This window comes from Anolis sagrei, chromosome 6, assembly GCF_037176765.1.
Source record: "Anolis sagrei isolate rAnoSag1 chromosome 6, rAnoSag1.mat, whole genome shotgun sequence".
NCBI classification, from domain to species: Eukaryota; Metazoa; Chordata; class Lepidosauria; order Squamata; family Dactyloidae; genus Anolis; species Anolis sagrei.
Genome location: NC_090026.1, coordinates 921,874 through 945,323, shown reverse-complemented (window position 1 = coordinate 945,323; position 23,450 = coordinate 921,874). Strand labels below are relative to the sequence as shown.

The 23,450-nt window shown below is 46.0% G+C and overlaps 1 protein-coding gene across 1 annotated transcript; it reads right to left on the bottom strand.

Annotated features, from left to right (window-relative positions):
- Positions 1–1,617: 1,617 nt before the first annotated feature.
- Positions 1,618–23,172, bottom strand: TM4SF5 (transmembrane 4 L six family member 5). The gene is made up of 5 exons (XM_060758668.2): positions 22,901–23,172; positions 13,579–13,659; positions 11,353–11,492; positions 7,551–7,743; positions 1,618–1,826 (listed from the first exon to the last, which is right to left on the bottom strand). The coding sequence occupies exons 1-5, from the start codon at positions 23,072–23,074 to the stop codon at positions 1,812–1,814; spliced, it is 603 nt and encodes a 200-aa protein (XP_060614651.2). The 5' UTR covers positions 23,075–23,172; the 3' UTR covers positions 1,618–1,811.
- Between the last annotated feature and the right edge of the window lie 278 nt (positions 23,173–23,450).

Below are 23,450 nucleotides of genomic sequence, written 5' to 3'. Positions count from 1 at the left end.
GTGCCTCTGAGCATGTGCAGAGTGGTCATTCTTCCCCATTAGCTAGATGAATTCTGTTTGGCGGAATTCATTTAGCAGAGAGAGAAGTACTTCTGAGCATGTGCAGAGTGGTCATTCTTCCCCTATTCCAACACTTTCCAGAATGCAACTAGCAGAGAGAAAGAGTGTGCCTCTGAACATGTGCAGAGTGCTCATTCTTCCCCATCCCACTGTTTGGCAGAATTCAACTAGCAGAGAGAAAAAGACCTCTGAGCATGTGCAGAGTAGGTATTCTTCCCCATTCCAACACTTGCCAGAATGCATCTAGCAGAGAGAGAGAGTGCCTCTGAGCATGTGCAGAGTGGCCATTCTTCCCCTATTCCAATGCTTGCCAGAATGCATCTAGCAGAGAGAGAGAATGTGCGCCTCTGAGCATGTGCAGAGTGGTCATTGTTCTCCTATTCTAAAACTTTCCAGAATGCATCTAGCAGAGAGAGAGAGAGCATGCCTCTGAGCATGTGCAGAGTGGTCATTCTTCCCCCTTCCAACACTTGCCAGAATGCATCTAGCAGAGAGAGAGAGTGTGCTTCTGAGCATGTGCAGAGTGGCCATTCTTCCCCTAGTCTAGCAGAGAAAGAGAGAGCATGCCTCTGAGCATGTGCAAAGTGCTCATTCTTCCCCATTAGCTAGATGAATTCTGTTTGGCAGAATTCATTTAGCAGAGTGAGAAGTACTTCTGAGCATGTGCAGAGTAGGTATTCTTCCCCATTCCAACACTTGCCAGAATGCATCTAGCAGAGAGAGAGAGAGAGCATGCCTCTGAGCATGTGCGGAGTGCTCATTCTTCCCCATTCCAACACTTGCCAGAATGCATCTAGCAGAGAGAGAGAGAGAGCATGCCTCTGAGCATGTGCGGAGTGCTCATTCTTCCCCATTCCAACACTTGCCAGAATGCATCTAGCAGAGAGAGAGAGAGAGCATGCCTCTGAGCATGTGCGGAGTGCTCATTCTTCCCCATTCCAACACTTGCCAGAATGCATCTAGCAGAGAGAGAGAGAGAGCATGCCTCTGAGCATGTGCGGAGTGCTCATTCTTCCCCATTCCAACACTTGCCAGAATGCATCTAGCAGAGAGAGAGAGAGAGCATGCCTCTGAGCATGTGCGGAGTGCTCATTCTTCCCCATTCCAACACTTGCCAGAATGCATCTAGCAGAGAGAGAGAGAGAGCATGCCTCTGAGCATGTGCGGAGTGCTCATTCTTCCCCATTCCAACACTTGCCAGAATGCATCTAGCAGAGAGAGAGAGAGAGCATGCCTCTGAGCATGTGCGGAGTGCTCATTCTTCCCCATTCCAACACTTGCCAGAATGCATCTAGCAGAGAGAGAGAGAGAGTATGCCCCTGAGCATGTGCAGTGGTCATTCTTCCCTTATTCCAATGCTTACCAGACTACATCTAACTGAGAGCGAGAGTGCCTCTGAGCATGTGCAGAGTGGCATTTCATGCACTATTGAGAAGAACCTTGCCTTAAACTTTCACATTCGATTATCCCCCAGTGAGAGGTCTCCGTGTGCCTTGAAACTTGTGCTCACCTTCCCCAAAACAACAACAACAACAACAACACCCAGAAGCAGGAGAGTCCTGTGTGGATGGGGAATGTTTTTATCCTTCCTGGCCCTTCAAGGGAGGGGCCCTTGTGCAAATTGCGGCAGAGAAAAAGAAAAGGGGGGATTTAAGTGTGTGTGGGGGGGGTCTGTCCACATGGGAGGAGGAGGCGGAGGAAGGAGGGGAGCAGCTCCAGGACCAGGTCCCGTGGATCAATTGTGGTGGGCTTTACAAGCCTTCGCCCTGCAAGAGACACCAAAGGAGATCTGGGTCAGCACCACAAACAGGACCCTCGCCCTAAATCCCCCCCCCCCACCCTTCAGACCTGCCATTCATTCCCATTACAAGCAGACCCCAGGTTACAAACAAGACAGGTTCCATAGGCTGGTTCTTAAGTTGGGAGTGTAAGTCAGAACAGGGACCTTTCAGGAGTGTAAGTCAGAACAGGGACCTTTCGGGAGTGTAAGTCAGAACAGGGACCTTTCGGGAGCGTAAGTCAGAACAGGGACCTTTCGGGAGCGTAAGTCAGAACAGGGACCTTTCGGGAGCGTAAGTCAGAACAGGGACCTTTCGGGAGCGTAAGTCAGGGACCTTTCGGGAGCGTAAGTCAGAACAGGGACCTTTCGCGAGCGTAAGTCAGAACAGGGACCTTTCGGGAGCGTAAGTCAGAACAGGGACCTTTCGGGAGCGTAAGTCAGAACAGGGACCTTTCGGGAGCGTAAGTCAGAACAGGGACCTTTCGGGAATGTAAGTCAGAACAGGGACCTTTCGGGAGTGTAAGTCAGAACAGGGACCTTTCGGGAGTGTAAGTCAGAACAGGGACCTTTCGGGAGCGTAAGTCAGAACAGGGACCTTTCGGGAGCGTAAGTCAGAACAGGGACCTTTCGGGAGCGTAAGTCAGAACAGGGACCTTTCGGGAGCGTAAGTCAGAACAGGGACCTTTCGAGAGCGTAAGTCAGAACAGGGACCTTTCAGGAGCGTAAGTCAGAACAGGGACCTTTCGGGAGTGTAAGTCAGAACAGGGACCTTTCGGGAGTGTAAGTCAGAACAGGGACTTTTCGGGAGTGTAAGCCAGAACAGGGACCTTTTGGGAGTGTAAGTCAGAACAGGGACTTTTCGGGAGTGTAAGTCAGAACAGGGACCTTTCGGGAGTGTAAGTCAGAACAGGGACCTTTCGGGAGTGTAAGTCAGAACAGGGACCTTTCGGGAGTGTAAGTCAGAACAGGGACCTTTCGGGAGTGTAAGTCAGAACAGGGACCTTTCGGGAGTGTAAGTCAGAACAGGGACCTTTCGGGAGTGTAAGTCAGAACAAGGACCTTTCGGGAGTGTAAGTCAGAACAGGGACCTTTCGGGAGTGTAAGTCAGAACAGGGACCTTTCGGGAGTGTAAGTCAGAACAGGGACCTTTCGGGAGTGTAAGTCAGAACAGGGACCTTTCGGGAGTGTAAGTCAGAACAGGGACCTTTCGGGAGTGTAAGTCAGAACAGGGACCTTTCGGGAGCGTAAGTCAGAACAGGGACCTTTCGGGAGTGTAAGTCAGAACAGGGACCTTTCGGGAGTGTAAGTCAGAACAGGGACCTTTCGGGAGTGTAACTCCAGCCAATATCTTTCTTTCTGTCCCTGCGAGAATGGGATTTGGGAAGATTTGGCTGATGTGGAGGGGGGATACAGCTTCAGCGGAGACCCCTTCCCCCCATAATAACAACTCTTCCAGGAGTGGGTTTCCCCTTCAAGACGTAGATTTATCTCACTTCCTGTTGTCTCGCCCCCGTTCTTAACTGGGAGTCATTTCTAAGTTGGATGTTTGTAACTTGGGAGCGATCTATAACAATATATAGAATGCATTGTCGGAGGCTTTCATGGCCGGAATCACTGGGTTGTTGTAGGTTTTTTCGGACTATATGGCCATGTTCTAGAGGCATTCTCTCCTGACGTTTCGCCTGCATCTATGGCAGGCAACCTCAGAGGTTGTGAGGTCTGTTAGAACTAGGAAAAAGGGTTTATATATCTGTGGAATGATGTCCAGGGTGGGACAAAGAACTCTTGTGTGCTGGAGCTAGGTGGGAATGTTTCAACTGACCACCTTGATAAGCATTCCCTGGAGCAATCCTTTGTTGAGAGGTGATTAGATGTCCTTTTTTGTTTCCTCTCTGTTGTTGTGCTGTTGTAATTTTAGTTTTCTAATACTGGTAGCCAGATTGTGTTCATTTTCCTGGTTTCCTCCTTTCTGTTGAAATTGTCCACATGCTTCTTGTGGATGTCAATGGCTTCTCTGTGTAGTCTGACATGGTGGTTGTGAGCGTGGTCCAGCATTCCTGTCTTCTCAGATATCCTGCTGTGTCCAGGTTGATTCCTCAGGTGCTCTACTATGGCTGATTTCTCTGGTTGAAGGAGTCTGCCGTGCCTTTCATGTTCCTTGATTCGTGTTTGGGCAAAGCTGCCCTCTCAACAAAAGATTGCTCCAGGCACATCCAGGCTATCAAATGCTAATCAAGGTGGTCATTTGAAACATTCACACCTAGCTCCAGCAGACAAGAGTCCTTTGTCCCACCCTGGTCATTATTCCACAGATATATAAACCCATTTTCCTAGTTTCCAACAGACCTCACGACCTCTGAGGGTGCTTGCCATAGATGCAGGCAAAACATCAGGAGAGAATGCCTCTAGACCATGGCCATAGAGCCTGAAAAAACCTACAACAACCCAATATATAGAATCATAGATTTGGAAGGGACCCTCAAAGGCCATCCAGTCCAGCCCTATTTTTCACTAAAAGTCGTTGACAAGTTGGATGTTTGTAACTTGGACCTATACACACACGCACACACACAGTACATATGAGATAGACACAGAATCATGGATTTGGAAGGGACCTCCAAAGGCCATCCAGTCCAGCCCTATTCTTAACTGGGAGTCATTTGCAGGTCAGATTTTGTCACTTGGGGCAGTTTGTGTGTGTGTATATATGACATAGACTTGGAAGGTCATCCAGTCCAGCCCTATTTTTTAACTTGGAGTTATTTGCAAGTCGGATGTTTGTAACTTGGGTGTAGCATGCATATATATATATATATATATATATATATATATATATATATATATATAAGGCATGGGCAATCCATAGTTCTAAATGGTTCTAAAGTACTTACAAAAGTAGAGGGCGCTGGCGCTTTGCTTCTAAAGTAATAATAATAATAATAATAATAATAATAATAATAATTGCTTCTAAAGTGTTGCTAAAGTTCTGGTGGTAAAAATTTCAGAACTCCAACAAAACTTTCAAAATTTCATTATTATTTTGTTATTGGGGATTATTACGACAGAACCAATTCGGAACTGCCATTTATAACGAAATTTTGAAAGTTTTGTTGGAATTTTGAAATTTTCGCCACCAGAACTTTAGCAACACTTTAGAAGCAAAGCACCAGCACCTCTTAGTTTTGTAAGTACTTTAGAACAATGGATTGCCCATGCCTTATATATATATATATATATATATATATATATATATATATATATGACACACACACAGGCCACACCCAAGTTACAAACATTGGACTTGCAAATAACTCCAAGTTAAAAATAGGGCTGGACTGGATGACCTTCGGGGTCCCTTCCAAATTTGGAAGGGATCCCCAAAAGCCATTCAATTCAACCCTATTCTTGACAAGGAGTCGTTTGCAAGCCAGATGTTTCTAACTCAGGCACTGAATGTATATATCTATATTTATATATGTTTGTATATATGAGATAGATATAGTATCATAGATTTGGAAGGGACCTCCAAAGGCCATCCAGTCCAGCCCTATTCTCCACTAGGCGTGGTTTCAAAGTTGGATGTTTGTAACTTGGGCACTGCATGTATATGTATATCTATATTTCTACATACATGAGATAGATATAGAATCATAGCTTTGGCAGGGACCCCCAAAGGCCATCCAGTCCAAGCCTATTCTCAACTAGGAGTCGGATGTTTGTAACTCAAGGATTGCATGTCTACATATCCATATATACATGAGATAGATATAATATCATAGATTTGGAAGGGACCCCCAAAGGCCATCCAGTCCAAGCCTATTCTCAACTAGGAGTTGGATGTTTGTAACTCAAGGATTGCATGTCTACATATCCATATATACATGAGATAGATATAATATCATAGATTTGGAAGGGACCCCCAAAGGCCATCCAGTCTAAGCCTATTCTCAACTAGGAGTTGGATGTTTGTAACTCAAGGATTGCATGTCTACATATCCATATATACATAAGATAGATATAATATCATAGATTTGGAAGGGACCCCCAAAGGCCATCCAGTCCAAGCCTATTCTCAACTAGGAGTCAGATGTTTGTAACTCAAGGATTGCATGTCTACATATCCATATATACATGAGATAGATATAATATCATAGATTTGGAAGGGACCCCCAAAGGCCATCCAGTCTAAGCCTATTCTCAACTAGGAGTCGGATGTTTGTAACTCAAGGATTGCATGTCTACATATCCATATATACATGAGATAGATATAATATCATAGATTTGGAAGGGACCCCCAAAGGCCATCCAGTCCAAGCCTATTCTCAACTAGGAGTCGGATGTTTGTAACTCAAGGATTGCATGTCTACATATCCATATATACATGAGATAGATATAATATCATAGATTTGGAAGGGACCCCCAAAGGCCATCCAGTCCAAGCCTATTCTCAACTAGGAGTCGGATGCTTGTAACTCAAGGATTGCATGTCTACATATCCATATATACATGAGATAGATAGAATATCAAAGATTTGGAAGGGACCCCCAAAGGCCATCCAGTCCAAGCCTATTCTCAACTAGGAGTTGGATGTTTGTAACTCGGGGATTGCATGTCTACATATCTATATATACATGAGATAGATATAATATCAAAGATTTGGAAGGGACCCCCAAAGGCCATCCAGTCCAAGCCTATTCTCAACTAGGAGTTGGATGTTTGTAACTCGGGGATTGCATGTCTACATATCTATATATACATGAGATAGATATAATATCAAAGATTTGGAAGGGACCCCCAAAGGCCATCCAGTCCAAGTCTATTCTCAACTAGGAGTCGGATGTTTGTAACTCAAGGATTGCATGTCTACATATCTATATATACATGAGATAGATATAGTATCATAGATTTGGAAGGGACCTCCAAAGGCCATCCAGTCCAAGCCTATTCTCAACTAGGAGTTGGATGTTTGTAACTCGGGGATTGCATGTCTACATATCTATATATACATGAGATAGATATAATATCAAAGATTTGGAAGGGACCCCCAAAGGCCATCCAGTCCAAGCCTATTCTCAACTAGGAGTCGGATGTTTGTAACTCAAGGATTGCATGTCTACATATCTATATATACATGAGATAGATATAGTATCATAGATTTGGAAGGGACCTCCAAAGGCCATCCAGTCCAGCCCTATTCTCCACTAGGAGTGGTTTCAAAGTTGGATGTTTGTAACTTGGGCACTGCATGTATATCTATATGTATATCTATATCTCTACATACATGAGATAGATATAGAACCATAGATTTCGTAGGGACCCCCAAAGGCCATCCAGTCTAAGTCTATTCTCAACTAGGAGTCGGATGTTTGTAACTCGGGGATTGCATGTCTACATATCTATATATACATGAGATAGATATAATATCATAGATTTGGAAGGGACCTCCAAAGGCCATCTGGTCGAGCCCTCTTCTTAACTAGGAGTCGTTTGCAAGTCAGATGTTTGTAACTCGGGGGCTGCTTGTATTTGGGCCCTCTGATTTAGACCCCAAAGGCGACCCAAAAGTGAGCCGCCAAAACTGGGGAGGCAAGCAATGTTGACAAAGGCATGGACCCCCGCTCCCTGCCCCAGGTGCCAAAGTGGACTCAGCCTTGCCCCCCTCCCCACCTTATTTATTTGGGGGTGTCTCCCCGCACCCCATTTTATTTACCTCCCGGTCAGCGGCCTTGCGGCAGTCCCCACAGACCGTGCCCAGGAGCCCGTTGACCACCTGGATCCCGCAGAGGAGCAGCTCCAGGAGGCCCAAGCCCAGCAGGATGGAGAAGAGGACAATGTGCCACAGGACCACCTTGGGGGGGTTCATGCACACCTCCCACTGCGTCTTGTTCTGCAGGTAGCTCCCGCTGGGCAGGAAGGAGACACAGGCATGCGGTCAGTGCGGGCAGGGGTGGACCATGCGCTCACATCCAGAGGAGAGGAGGAATTATAACATGATACGGATCTGGAAGGGGCATCTAGTGGTCATCCAGACCAACCCCAGCATGCCATTGAAGGACAAGAATGGACCATACACTCAAATCCAGATTGGAGTTGGATAGGGTATGGGGGAGGAGAAATCATAACATGATATGTGTCTGGAAGGGATATCCAGTGGTCATCTAGACCAACCTCATGATGCCACTGCAGCCCCTCTTTTTTGGGGCTGCCTGGATCATCTTTTGGGGCCTCTCCATCGTTATGCATGATTGGAGTGAGACATATGGAGGAGGAATCACAACACGATATGGAAGGGGTCTCCAAAGGTCATCTAGACCAACCCTGCCATGCCACTGCAGGATGAGAGTGGAGCATGAACCCAAAGTGTAGGCCTCTCCATCAAGAATGGACCATGCACTCAAATCCAGATTGGAGTTGGATATGGTATGGGCGAGGAGAAATCATAACATGATATGTGTCTGGAAGGGATATCTAGTGGTCATCTAGACCAACCTCATGATGCCACTGCAGCCCCTCTTTTTTGGGGCTGCCTGGATCATCTTTTGGGGCCTTTCCATCCTTATGCATGATTGGAGTGAGACTTATGGAGGAGGAATCACAACACGATATGGAAGGGGTCTCCAAAGGTCATCTAGACCAACCCTGCCATGCCACTGCAGGATGAGAGTGGAGCATGAACCCAAAGTGTAGGCCTCTCCATCAAGAATGGACCATGCACTCAAATCCAGATTGGAGTTGGATATGGTATGGGCGAGGAGAAATCATAACATGATATGTGTCTGGAAGGGATATCAAGTGGTCATCTAGACCAACCTCATGATGCCACTGCAGCCCCTCTTTTTTGGGCCTGCCTGGATCATCTTTTGGGGCCTCTCCATCCTTATGCATGATTGGAGTGAGACTTATGGAGGAGGAATCACAACACAATATGGATCTGGAAGGGGTCTCCAAAGGTCATCTAGACCAACCCTGCCATGCCACTGCAGGATGAGAGTGGAGCATGAACCCAAAGTGTAGGCCTCTCCATCAAGAATGGACCATGCACTCAAATCCAGATTGGAGTTGGATATGGTATGGGGGAGGAGAAATCATAACATGATATGTGTCTGGAAGGGATATCCAGTGGTCATCTAGACCAACCTCATGATGCCACTGCAGCCCCTCTTTTTTGGGGCTGCCTGGATCATCTTTTGGGGCCTCTCCATCGTTATGCATGATTGGAGTGAGACTTATGGAGGAGGAATCACAACACAATATGGATCTGGAAGGGGTCTCCAAAGGTCATCTAGACCAACCCTGCCATGCCACAACAGGATGAGAGCGGAGCATGAACGCAAAGTGAAGGCCTCTCCATCAATATGCATGATTAGCATGGGACTCATGGAGGAGGAATCATACCACAATATGGATCTGGAAGGGGATCCCAACAGTCATCTAGACCAACCCCACCATGCCACTGCAAGACTGGAGTGGACCATGCACTCAAATCCAGAGGCATGATTGGAGTGGGACACAGGGAGGAGGTTATCATAACATGATGCAGATCTGGAAGGGACCTCTAGTGGTCATCCAGACCAACATGAACATGCCATTGCAGAACATGAATGGACCATGAACCCAAAGTGTAGGCTTCTCCATCCAGAAGCATGATTGGAGTGGGACACAGGGAGGAGGAATCATAACGTGATGCAGGTTTGGAAGGGACTTCTAGTGGTCATCCAGACCAACCTCACCATGCCACTGCAAGACTGGAGTGGAGCACACACTCAAATCCAGAGGCATGATTAGAGTAAGACATAGGGAGGAGAAATCATAACACAATACGGATCTGGAAGGAACATCTAGTGGTCATCTAGACCAACCCTGCCATACCACTGCAGGATGAGAGCGGAGCATGAACCCAAAGTGTAGGCCTCTCCATCAATATGCATGATGAGCATGGGACTCATGGAGGAGGAATCATAACACAATATGGATCTGGAAGAGGGTCCTAACGGTCATCTAGACCAACACCATCATGTCATTGCAGAACGGGAGTGGACCATGTTTTCAAATCCAGAGGCATGATTGGAGTGGGACACAGGGAGGAGGAATCATAACATGATGCAGATTTGGAAGGGACCTGTAGTGGTCATCCAGACCAACATGAGCATGCTATTGCAGAACATGAATGGACCATGAACCCAAAGTGTAGGCTTCTCCATCCAGAGGCATGATTGGAGTGGGAGACAGGGAGGAGGAATCATAACATGATGCAGATTTGGAAGGGACTTCTAGTGGTCATCCAGACCAACCTCACCATGCCAAGACTGAAATGGACCATGCACTCAAATCCAGAGGCATGATTAGAGTAAGAAACAGGGAGGAGAAATCATAACACAATATGGATCTGGAAGGGACATCTAGTGGTCATCTAGACCAACCCTGCCATGCCACTGCAGGATGAGAGCAGAGCATGAACCTAAAGCATAGGCCTCTCCATCAATATGCATGATTAGCATGGGACTCATGGAGGAGGAATCATAACACGATATGGATCTGGAAGGGGGCCCAACGATCATCTAGACCACTACAGGATGGGAGTGGACCATGTTTTCAAATCCAGAGGCATGATTGGAGTGGGACACAGGGGGGAGAAATCATAACATGATACAGATCTGGAAGGGACCTCTAATGGTCATTCAGACTAACACGAGCATGCCATTGCAGAACATGAATAGACCATGAACCCAAAGTGTAGGCTTCTCCATCAAGAGGCATGATTGGAGTGGGACACAGGGAGGAGAAATCATAACATGATGCAGATTTGGAAGGGACTTCTAGTGGTCATCCAGACCAACCTCACCAGGCCAAGACTACAATGGGCCATGCACTCAAACCCAGAGACATGATCAGAGTAAGACACAGGGAGGAGAAATCATAACACAATAGGGATCTGGAAGGGACATCTAGTGGTCATGTAGACCAACCCTGCCATGCCACTGCAGGATGAGAGCAGAGCATGAACCTAAAGCGTAGGCCTCTCCATCAATATGCATGATTAGCATGGGACTCATGGAGGAGGAATCATAACACAATATGGATCTGGAAGGGGGCCAATTGTTCATCTAGACCAACCCCAGAACGCCATTGCAGAACGTGAATGGACCATGAACCCAAAGTGTAGGCTTCTCCATCTAGAGGCATGATTGGAGTGGGACATGGGGATGAGGAATCATAATATAATACAGATCTGGAAGGGATCCCCAAAGGTCATCTAGACCAACCCCGCCATGCCACTGCAGGACAAGAGTACACCATGCACTCAAGTCATGAGTGCATTGTCATGATTGGAGTGGGACACAGGGAGGAGGAATCATGACAGAATACAGATCTGGAAGGGACCTCCAGCGGTCATCCAGACCAACCCCAGCATGACATCCCAGCTGCGAGGTGGGCAGCTCTAACAGGGCTCAACAGGTGGAGCCCACCCAGGTATGCCTTCCCTTTGGCCCCCTCCCTGTTCGAAGTCTCACCCGAGGTCCTTAAAGGGGTAGTCCCACTTGTGGTCGTGCATCTCACAGCGAGGCCCATTGGCCAGGGCAGCGGAGGCCACCGCCAGGCAGTAGAAGGCCCCCAGGCCCCCAAAAATGGAGCAGAAGACGGAGCGGAGCATCTGCAGAGGGAAGGAAATGGAGAAAGAAAGAAAGAAAGAAACGCACTCATACCTACATTGCAAAAGTATCCTTTGGCCACCATTGGGGACATGTCCACCTCTCTCATGTGGCTACTTCTTTCTTCTATGGGATTTTTGGACCTCAGCTCTGGGCTGGTGACCACAGGTCAAGGTTCAGCCCAACTCTATCCAAGACATATTTGTGTACATCTGAGCATGCACAAAGTGCCGCACGTTGCCACCAACTGGCCCTATAGGACACAGTCCTGTAATGATGCTGGTGTGACTCTGAGCATGCACAGAGTGCTTTTCTGTCATTAGTGAGTGATTCAAATCAGACCCAGAAATCTCATGAGGCTGGACCCAGATGGATGCCATGCTTGGAAGGGATCCATTGCAACCCTTGGGATTGGAGTGGACATATGCAAAGGATATACACAATTTATCCCACTGGGAAATCCAAGAATTCCCTTGACTACAGAGAAGTTGTTGCTTGGCAATGTTGGTCATGGGGAACACAAAGCCCAGAATCCACAGAACAGTGACTTCTGAGCAGAAGACACAGAACTAGGACAGTTCCACCTTGTCTTCTGTGCTTTGTTAATAATATAATATAATATAATATAATATATTGTATATACCTATAATATCTATAATATTATAATGTAATGCAATACAATACTACTACTAATAATAATATGATATTACAATTATATATTTATATTACATGTAATATTACTAATAATACGACAATATAATGGTATAATACAATATAGTAGTAATTAATACTGATAATATAATATATATATATACTACTAATAATAATATGATATTACAATTATATATTTATATTACATGTAATATTACTAATAATATTACAATATAATGGTATAATACAATATAGTAGTAATTAATACTGATAATATAATATATAACATATTGTATATGCCTATAATATCTATAATATTATAATGTAATGCAATACAATACTACTACTAATAATATGATATTTCAATTATATATTTATATTACATTTAATATTACTAATAATACTACAATATAATGGTATAATACAATATAGTAGTAATTAATACTGATAATATAATATATAACATATTGTATATGCCTATAGTATCTATAATATTATAATGTAATGCAATAAAATACTACTAATAATAATATGATATCACAATTATATATTTATATTACATGTAATATTACTAATAATACTACAATATAACGGTATATTACAATATAGTAATAATTAATACTGATAATATAATATATAACATATTGTATATGCCTATAATATCTATAATATTATAATGTAATGCAATAAAATACTACTAATAATAATATGATATTACAATTATATATTTATATTACATGTAATATTACTAATAATATTACAATATAATGGTATATTACACTATAGTAATAATTAATACTGATAATATAATATATAACGTATTGTATATGCCTATAATATCTATAATATTATAATGTAATGCAATAAAATACTACTAATAATAATATGATATTACAATTATATATTTATATTACATATAATATTACAATATAATGGTATAATACAATATAGTAATAATTAATACTGATAATATAATATATAACATATTGTATTTGCCTATAATATCTATAATGTTATAATGTAATGCAATACAATACTACTACTAATAATATGATATTACAATTATATATTTATATTACATGTAATATTACTAATAATACTACAATATAATGGTATAATACAATATAGTAATAATTAATACTGATAATATAATATATATATATATATATATATATATAGTGTGTGTGTGTTTGTGTGTGTATATATATATATACATATGTATGTATGTATCTTATAAGTTGCTCTGTGCGTGTGTGTATATGTATATGTATATGTATGTATGTATGTATGTATGTATGTATCTTATAAGTCGCTCTGAGTCCCCTTTGGAGTGAGAAGGGCGGCTTATAAATGTCATAAATAAATAAATAAATAAATTCTGGGGCTACAAATCCCATAATCCCAACCACCCCCTGGTAACACCTGCGTCCCTTGTACCTGGCACCGGTTCCCGCAGCATCCGTGTCCGCAGCAGCCCTTCCCTCCGGCCCGCACGGCAGAGCATCCGGTGCAAAGGACCTGCGCAGCAAGGAGAGAAACAACAGCCCTGCAGTGTGGGTGCTTCCCACTCATCTCCGTTCCTGCACCACGTTCCCCATGTTATCGAACACCACTATCCCTGTTGCAGGTGATAGGAGAGATAATACCAAGAGCGATCCTTTTTGGGACGCCGAAAAGTATGTTTTATTTCCAGCTGAGACCCTGGCGTGGAATCTCCTCCAAAAGCAAACCAGAGTGAGGATAAATTTATTTATTTATTTATTTACTTACTTACTTTACTTATATACCACTGTTCGCAGCCCGAAGGCGACTCACAGCGGTTCACAACCAATAAAAACAGCAATAATTCAATGCAAAATATAACAACAATTAGCAACTTAACACATTACCCAATCAATAAACACTTACTATGATAACCGATCACAGTCGTCTCATTATCAAAAACATAATCCAGATTCGTCATCCATTGTTCCATTCCTATGTTCATTACCAATCATTGCACTAGTTATTCGAACGCCTGCTTGAACAGCCAGGTCTTCACTTTTTTGCGGAATACCATTAGAGATGGTGCTAGCCTAATGTCCGTGGGAAGGGCGATCCACAGGCTAGGGGCCACCACCAAGAAGGCCCTATCTCTCGTCCCCGCCAGCCGAGCTTGAGAAGCAGGCGGGATCGAGAGCAGGGTCTCCCCGGAAGATCTCAAAGTCCTGGTGGGTTCATAGGCAGAGATGTGGTTAGATAGGTAGCTTGGGCCGGAACCGTTTAAGGCTTTATAGGCCAATGCCAGCACCTTGAATTGAGCCCAGTAGCAGATCGGCAGCCAGTGGAGCTTTCCATTTTATCCATCTTCAATTGCAGGCAAACAAAGAAACATGCTTCTACATGCGTAACATCATCACTACGTCACTTTAAGCGTAACAGAGATATCACATTATATCTTTCTACATGCAAGAGGCATGTCTCCATATTTTTTTCTAAAGTTTACAGCTAACACAGATCCTTCAAGAGGCCTCCTTTGACCTGTCAGGAAGGAGGGAGAGAGACTCCTTACTTTTAGAAGCAAGAAGGTACGGCCTGTACTAAGCTGGACCAGGTTTCTGGAATGTATAGATAACTGGCCCCCCTTCTCCTCCCCCTTTCAATACAGATCTCCTTCAGCACCCTTTTGTCCTGTCAGCTTGTCGTCGAGGGCATCCCAGACCCCTGCCTTCAAGCTGATCTGACCAGCCGCAGGGAGTTCCACAGTTCCTGAATGCCAAGTTGGGCCAAATCTGATGCGTGACCGCATCTCCATTTACGAACCCACACGTTCACTCCGGTCATCTGGAGAGGCCCTGCTCGTGATCCCGCCCGCATCACAAGCACGCTTGGTGGGGACTCGAGACAGGGCCTTTTCTGTGGTGGCCCCCCGACTCTGGAACGCCTCCCCAAAGATCTTAGACAGGCCCCTTCGCTGGCAGTCTTCAGAAAGAACTTGAAGACCTGGCTGTTCCGATGTGCCTTCCCTGAATAGGGAACCCCAATACCAAGTCCCATAAGCACTTTATTAAATTAACATTGCCGCATACTGCACACTGCACTTGCCCTATCAGCCTTATAGTCCACCTGTCACACCAGCACTTTTTAACTCTTGTACCCATTACTCTGGCCCGGCCCAGTTTTATTGCGTCTTAGTGCATTGTTTATTACTTGTTGTTTAGTTTGCTTAACTGTTTTTAATTTGCCTTAGGTTTTGTATTGTTGTATTGTGGGTTGAGGCCTTGGCCTTTGTAAGCCGCATCGAGTCCTTCGGGAGATGCTAGCGAGGTACAAATAAAGTTATAATAAAATAATAATAATAATAATAATAATAATGAAATGTGCCCCAGCAGCAGCCTCAACCAGGGACTCTTTGCAGCCGTGTGCTCTCTCCTTTCACTCGTTTTCCCAACCCAAACTATGTAACCAATCCCCCAATAAAGACTAATCAAACTGTAACTTTAACTTCTCCAGACTGATACTTTGTGTCCCTTTCTTGCCTGAAACTGTAAAAATGCATGAAAATAACTTTTTCTGGTCCGTGGGAGACCACAGGCATCCTGGTGTCCCAGGGAGGCCGAATCTGCGTTCCTTCAAACCGCGGATACCGAAACGCCTCAGGCCCCCATATCCGCGAGTTGATGGATCGACTCCATTTTGGTGCTGTTGCAATCCAGAGCAGGGAACGAGGCCCTAAGATAACTCTCCACCACACTTGGCTGTGAAAAACAATCCTTTTTTATTGAAGAAAAATGGTTACAAAATAAAGGAAAAATGCAAAGTCAAAAGCCACAGCAAAAGCCACAGCCAATGGGATTTTGTCCTGCATCAATAGGAGCATAGTGTCTAGATCTAAGGAAGTAATGCTACCCCTCTATTCTGCTTTGGTTAGACCACATCTGGAATATTGTGTCCAATTGTGGGCACCACAATTCAAGAGAGATATTGACTCTAAGCTGGAATGTGTCCAGAGGAGGGCGACTAAAATGATCAAGGGTCTGGAGAACAAGCCCTATGAGGAGCGGCTTAGGGAACTGGGCATGTTTAGCCTGAAGAAGAGAAGGCTGAGAGGAGATATGATGAGGGCCATGTATAAATATGTGAGAGGAAGCCACAGGGAGGAGGAGGAGGGAGCAAGCTTGTTTTCTGCTTCCTTGGAGACTAGGACGCAATGGAACAATGGCTTCAAACTACAAGAGAGGAGATTCCATCTGAACATTAGGAATAACTTCCTGACTGTGAGAGCCGTTCAGCAGTGGAACTCTCTGCCCTGGAGTGTGGTGGAGGCTCCTTCTTTGGAAGCTTTTAAGCAGAGGCTGGATGGCCATTTGTCAGGGGTGCTTTGAATGCAATATTCCTGCTTCTTGGCAGAATGGGTTGGACTGGAGGATGGCCCAAGAGGTCTCTTCCAACTCTTTGATTCTATGATTCTATCAGCAAACATGAATTTAAATGGACAAAGCAAAACCAAAAGCCTCACTGGGAAATACTGGAACCTGTTAGCAATCCACTAACCGTACTTGATACCCTAGAAATCTTCCCAAACTATGGCCAGGGAACCGGGAGAACTGCCAAGGTCTTCATCAATTCTGAAACGATGCCTGAACTGAGACAGTCAGCCCGGCGTAAGGCAATTAAAACTCAAGAATCGGTTCCGTGAACCGCCCTTCTGTTTTGAAGCCAATGTTTTTAATTCTTGAATTCGGGAGGATCGACGCAAACTGAGTGATTTACTTCTGTCTTCCCAAATTTGGCCCCTTCTGTTGTCATTAGAGTTAACAGGTGCAGAAGGGAGGGAAAGTTCAAGGTCTCACTCTGAAACATTCTCAGGAACACTGGTACTTTCATTTCCCAAATCTACAGAAGTTCCTTCCTCACTCATTTCAGGAACATTGGCATTTTCCAAACCTACAGCAGTTTCTTCCTCACTAATTTCAGGAGCATTGGCATCAAGAGGTACATTTCCACGAGCATCAGTAAATATACTTTCATTAGCATCAGGAGGAACAGACAGAGAATCAGGTTCACGTTCAAACTCAGGCTGAACCCCAACAGGTGCCATATTTTTCCTAGCTAATTTCTAACACTATCTGCTATCTCGCTTTTTTGCATTTCGGGCCTCTACTCTCAGGGAATAACCTTTTGAGTTTTAAGAATATTTTAAAAGGGTAAACAGCTGATTGTCAAAATCCAAGCCTAGCTGCTGCTGCGCTGCTCTCGCTGCTTCTGTGTCCTTTGGAAGGCGCTGAACAGACTGCGCTCTGACACCACGAGATGCAGAACCAACCTTTGGAAATGGGGCCACAAAGTGGAGTCCACGACATGCGAGTGCGGAGAAGAGCCAACCACTGACCACCTGCTGCAATGCAACCTGAGCCCTGCCACATGATGCACAAGGGAGGACCTCCTTGCAGCAACACCAGAGGCACTCCAAGGGGCCAGATACCATTCAAAGGACATCTAATCCACTACCAAGTTTGCAAACTTTGTGTTTTGTCTGTTTGTTTGCTTGCTTTGTTAAAAATGCAATACAAATGTCTGGTTGCTCCTAGAATCATAGAATCAAGAGTTGGAAGAGACCTCCTGGGCCATCCAGTCCAACCCCATTCTGCCAAGAAGCAGGAATGTTGCATTCAAATCATCCCTGACAGATGGCCATCCAGCCTCTGCTTAAAAGCTTCCAAAGAAGGAGCCTCCACCACACTTCGGGGCAGAGAGTTCCACTGCTGAACGGCTCTCACAGTCAGGAAGTTCTTCCTCATGTTCAGATGGAATCTCCTCTCTTGTAGTTTGAAGCCATTGTTCCCTTGCGTCCTAGTCTCCAAGGAAGCAGAAAACAAGCTTGCTCCCTCCTCCCTGTGGCTTCCTCTCACACATTTATACATGGCTATCATATCTCCTCTCAGCCTTCTCTTCTTCAGGCTAAACATGCCCAACTCCCCAAGCCGCTCCTCATAGGGCTTGTTCTCCAGACCCTTGATCATTTTAGTCGCCCTCCTCTGGACACATTCTAGCTTGTCAATATCTCTCTTCAATTGTGGTGCCCAGAATTGGACACAATATTCCAGGTGTGGTCTAACCAAAGCAGAATAGAGCATGGGGAGCATGACTTCCTTAGATCTAGGCACTATGCTCCTATTGATGCAGGCCAAAATCCCATTGGCTTTTTTTGCCGCCACATCACATTGTTGGCTCATGTTTAACTTGTTGTCCACGAGGACTTCAAGATCTTTTTCACACGTCCTGCTCTCGAGCCAGGCATTGTCCCCCATTCTGTATCTTTGCATTTCATTTTTTCTGCCAAAGTGGAGTCTCTTGCATTTGTCACTGTTGAACTTCATTTTGTTAGTTTTGGCCCATCATCTCTCTAATCTGTCAAGATTGTTTTGAATTCTGCTCCTGTCCTGACACGATAAATAAATAAAAAAATAATTTTGATGACAACCTCTCTATTAGGTCAACTGGGTTTTTTTTGTAGTCATGATTATTCTTCATGAATGGCTCCACACCAGTTGTACGGATGGCCTCCTTTTAATTGACGACAGGTGCACTGCAATCTCCTTCTCCTTCGTTAGCATTGTTTGATTGGCGCTTCTCTGAATCTCAACGAAATGGGTTATTGTAAGCAATGTGGCTCAGGCATCGGATGCTGGGAGGGGGTCAAAGCTCACCTGGCTTTATCCCCCCCCCCCCCGTGTTCCCTTGTAATTCCCCACCTGCAGCACAGAGATAAGCCACGCAGGTGATTTCCTGGCACCGATGGAGAGATTGGCTCAAAGGTCAAGAGGGAAGGAGAATCTCTTCCTTGTAGCAGAAGGCAAGGCTGGGCTTCCTGACTGGTTTGGCCCTGAAAAGGCTAACAAAGGGGAAATATATTCCTGTATCTCTTGCATTAGCCTCAGGGGTTGGACTACGTGCTCTTTGGGGTGCTATGTTTCCTGTTATGGGGATGCTCCAGCTTCCTCTTTCAACGGAAGAGCTGCCTTTAGAGATAGTGAAACCGGCTACTCAGAGGACCGATGGGCTCCTTTGGAAGGGGTTGGACTAGATGTCCTCGGGGGTCCCTCCCCAAGAATATTTGAATTGGAGGGGGCTTCCAAAGGCCATCCAGTCCAACCCCAGCAAACAGTGGGAAGAACTTCCAAATGGGCTCCTTTGAAAGGGGTTATTGTTGTTGTTGTTGTTGTTGTTGTTGTTGTTGTTGTTGGCTACAGGCTACTCAGAGGACAGAGGGGATGGGCTCCTTTGGAGTGAGCTGGACTAGATGTCCTCAGGGGTCCCTCCCCAAGAATATTAGAGTTGAAAGGGGCTTCCAAAGGCCATCCAGTCCAACCCCAGCAAACAGTGGGAAGAACTTCCCAATGGGCTCCTTTGAAAGGGGTTGTTGTTATTATTATTATTATTATTATTATTATTATTATTATTATTATTGGCTACAGGCTACTCAGAAGACAGAGGGGATGTCCTCCTTTGGAGTGGGCTGGACTAGATGCCCTTTGGGGGTCCTTCCCCAAGAATATTAGAGTTAAAAGGTGCTTCAAAAGGACATCCATCCAACCCCAGAAAACAGTGGGAAGAACTTCCCAATGGGCTCCTTTGAAAGAGGTGTTATATTATTCGGAAGGGGTTTTTGTTGTCCAATTCTATCCCAACGGAGGTGGCACATCAGGAGACGTTGCTTGGATTGCGCTTTCCGAAGGGGCTTGGCTGGATGACCTTTGGGGGTCCCTTCCAACTTTACGATTATAGGGCTCTCTATCCCATCCTCAATAGTTTGGATTGAAAAAGTGATGGGACATAAGGAGACATTGCTTGGACGGTGCATACTCAGCCTGGCAGAAGGGGGTTGGACTGGATGAGCTTTGGGGGTCCCTCCCAACTTTATGCTTCTAGGGTTCTCCAATTCTATTCCACCCCAAACACTGTGGATAACAACAGAGATGCCACATAAAGGACACATGGCTTGGAGTGTGCTTTCCCTGTGTGGGTTGGACTAGATGCCCTTTGGGGGTCCCTCCCAACTTTATGCTTCTAGGGTTCTATTCCACCCCAAACACTGTGGATAACAACAAAGATGCCACATAAGGGCACATTGCTTGGCTTGTACTTTTCCTGCAAGGGTTGGACTGGATGACCTTTGGGCAGTGTTTCTCAACCTGGGGGGTCGGGACCCCTGGGGGGGTTCGCGAGGGGGTCCCTTCCAACTTTACGATTATAGGGTTCTCCAATTCTACACCAACGGAGGTGGCACATCAGGAGATGTTGCTTGGATTGCGCTTACTAGGCCTGGCAGAAGGGGGTTGGACTGGATGACCTTTGGGGGTCCCCTCCAATTCTATCCCAACGAAGGTGGCACATCAGAAGACATTGCTTGGATTGTGCTTTCTGAAGGGGCTTGGCTGGATGACCTTTGGGGGTCCCTCCCAACTTTATGCTTCTAGGGTTCTCCAATTCTATCCCAACGGAGGTGGCACATCAGAAGACGTTGCTTGGATTGTGTTTCCGAAGGGGCTGGACTGGATGACCTTTGGGGATCCCTTCCAACTTTACGATTATAGGATTCTCTATCCCATCCGTAATCCCTTGGATTGAAACAGTGACGGGACACAAGGAGACATTGCTTGGACTGTGCTTACTCGGCCTGGCAGAAGGGGGTTGGACTGGATGACCTTTGGGGGTCCCTCCCAACTTTACGATTATAGGATTCTCTATCCCATCCTCAATAGTTTGGATTGAAACAGAGATCACACATGAGGAGACATTGCTTGGATTGTGCTTAGGCTGCCTGGCAGAAGGGGGTTGGACTGGATGACCTTTGGGGTTCCCTCCCAACTTTCTGCTTCTAGGGTTCTCCATTTCTATCAGGAGACATTGCTTGGATTGCGCTTTCCGAAGGGGCTTGGCTGGATGACCTTTGGTGGTCCCTTCTAACTCTGGGATGATATGAAGCCCCCCCCCCCGGTCCCCTCCCCTCCCTGGGCGGGGGTTGGACTGGATGATCTTTGGGGGTCCCTCCCAACTTTACGATTATAGGATTCTCTATCCCATCCTCAATAGTTTGGATTGAAACAGTGACGGGACATAAGGAGACATTGCTTGGATTGTGCTTAGGCTGCCTGGCAGAAGGGGGTTGGACTGGATGACCTTTGGGGGTCCCTTCCAACTTTATGCTTCTAGGGTTCTCCAATTCTATCCCAACGGAGGTGGCACATCAGAAGACGTTGCTTGGATTGTGTTTCCGAAGGGGCTGGACTGGATGATCTTTGGGGATCCCTTCCAACTTTATGATTATAGGATTCTCTATCCCATCCATAATCCCTTGGATTGAAACAGTGACGGGACACAAGGAGACATTGCTTGAACTCTGCTTACTTGGCCTGGCAGAAGGGGGTTGGACTGGATGACCTTTGGGGGTCCCTCCCAACTTTACGATTATAGGATTCTCTATCCCATCCTCAATAGTTTGGATTGAAACAGAGATCACACATCAGGAGACATTGCTTGGATTGTGCTTAGGCTGCCTGGCAGAAGGGGGTTGGACTGGATGACCTTTGGGGGTCCCCTCCAACTTTACAATTATAGGATTCTCTATCCCATCCTCAATAGTTTGGATTGAAGCAGTGACGGGACATAAGGACACATTGTTTGGACTGTGCTTACTCGGCCTGGCAGAAGGGGGTTGGACTGGATGACCTTTGGGGGTCCCTTCCAACTTTATTCTTCTTTATTCTATCCCAACGGAGGTAGCACATCAGGAGACGTTGCTTGGATTGCGCTTTCCGAAGGGGCTGGGCTAGATGACCTTTGGGGGTCCCTTCCAACTTTACGATTATAGGATTCTCTAACCCAGCGGTTCTCAACCCGGGGGTCGTGCCCCCTGGGGGGGTCGTGTAGCCATTTTGGGGGGTCACGAAGCTGTCTTCCCAGCCCCCCCCCCCCCCCCCCCCCCGCCAAAATAACTGCCGACCCCCTGAGACAGCCAAATGGCACTCCTGGCAGGCAAAATTATTTATGAAGTAGCAACGAAAATATGGTTGGGGGTCACCACAACACGAGAAACTTTATTTAGGGGTCACCGCATTAGAAAGGTTGAGAACCACTGCTCTACCCAATCCTCAATAATTTGGATTGAAACAGAGATTGCACATCAGGAGACATTGCTTAGATTGTGCTTACTCGGCCTGGCAGAAGGGGGTTGGACTGGATGACCTTTGGGGGTCCCTCCCAACTTTATGCTTCTAGGATCCTCCAATTCTATCCCAACGGAGGTGGCACATCAGGAGACGTTGCTTGGATTGCGCTTTCCGAAGGGGCTGGGCTGGATGACCTTTGGGGATCCTTCTAACTTTACGATTATAGGGCTCTCTATCCCATCCTCAATAGTTTGGATTGAGACAGTGATGGGACATAAGGAGATATTGCTTGGACTGTGCTTACTCGGCCTGGCAGAAGGGGGTTGGACTGGATGATCTTTGGGGGTCCCCTCCAATTCTATCCCAACAGAGATGGCACATCAGGAGACATTGCTTGGATTGTGCTTTCCGAAGGGGCTGGGCTGGATGACCTTTGGGGGTCCCCTCCAATTCTATCCCAACAAAGATGGCACATCAGAAGACATTGCTTGGATTGCGCTTTCCGAAGGGATTTTGTTGGATGACCTTTGGGAGTCCCTTCCAACTCTGGGATGCTATGAAGCCCCCCCCCCCCTTGGTCCCCTCCCCTCCCTGGAAGTGTCACTCACCATGAGGCCCCCTCCTACGATCCCCCCCAGGAGCCAGACCTGGAGGGTGATGCCGTCGGGGGTCCACTTGCGCTCTGCGTTGGGGAACATCAGCAGGACGTTGGCCACAATGCAGGCCAGGCCAGAGGCCACCAAGGTCAGGCCCACCAGCCGGGCACAGACCCCCGTACACATGATGGCGGCAGTGGCAGTGGCAGTGGCTGCGATGGGTGCCCAGGCGCCTTGTTTGCTCTCCGATAAGCCGGGCAAAGGGCGCCACTCCCCGCGCACTTCCTGGGCCCCTCTTCCTCCTCCTCTTCCTCTTTCAAGTCACAGCAACACCTGCAAGGAGTGTCCCACAGACTCAGCACTCAGACCATCACCGCTCAAGCAGGGAGCTTGGAGATGGAGGAACAGAAGCTCTCTGAAGCTCTCATAGGAAACTTGCTACAGAACAGGAGCTTTTTTGTTGAGTTCCAGGGCCAGAGAAGCAGATGGCGGAAACAGAAGAACGGCCTGCCTCCGGGGAGCGTGCTTCCTCCATCCATGTTCCACATCTACACAAATGACC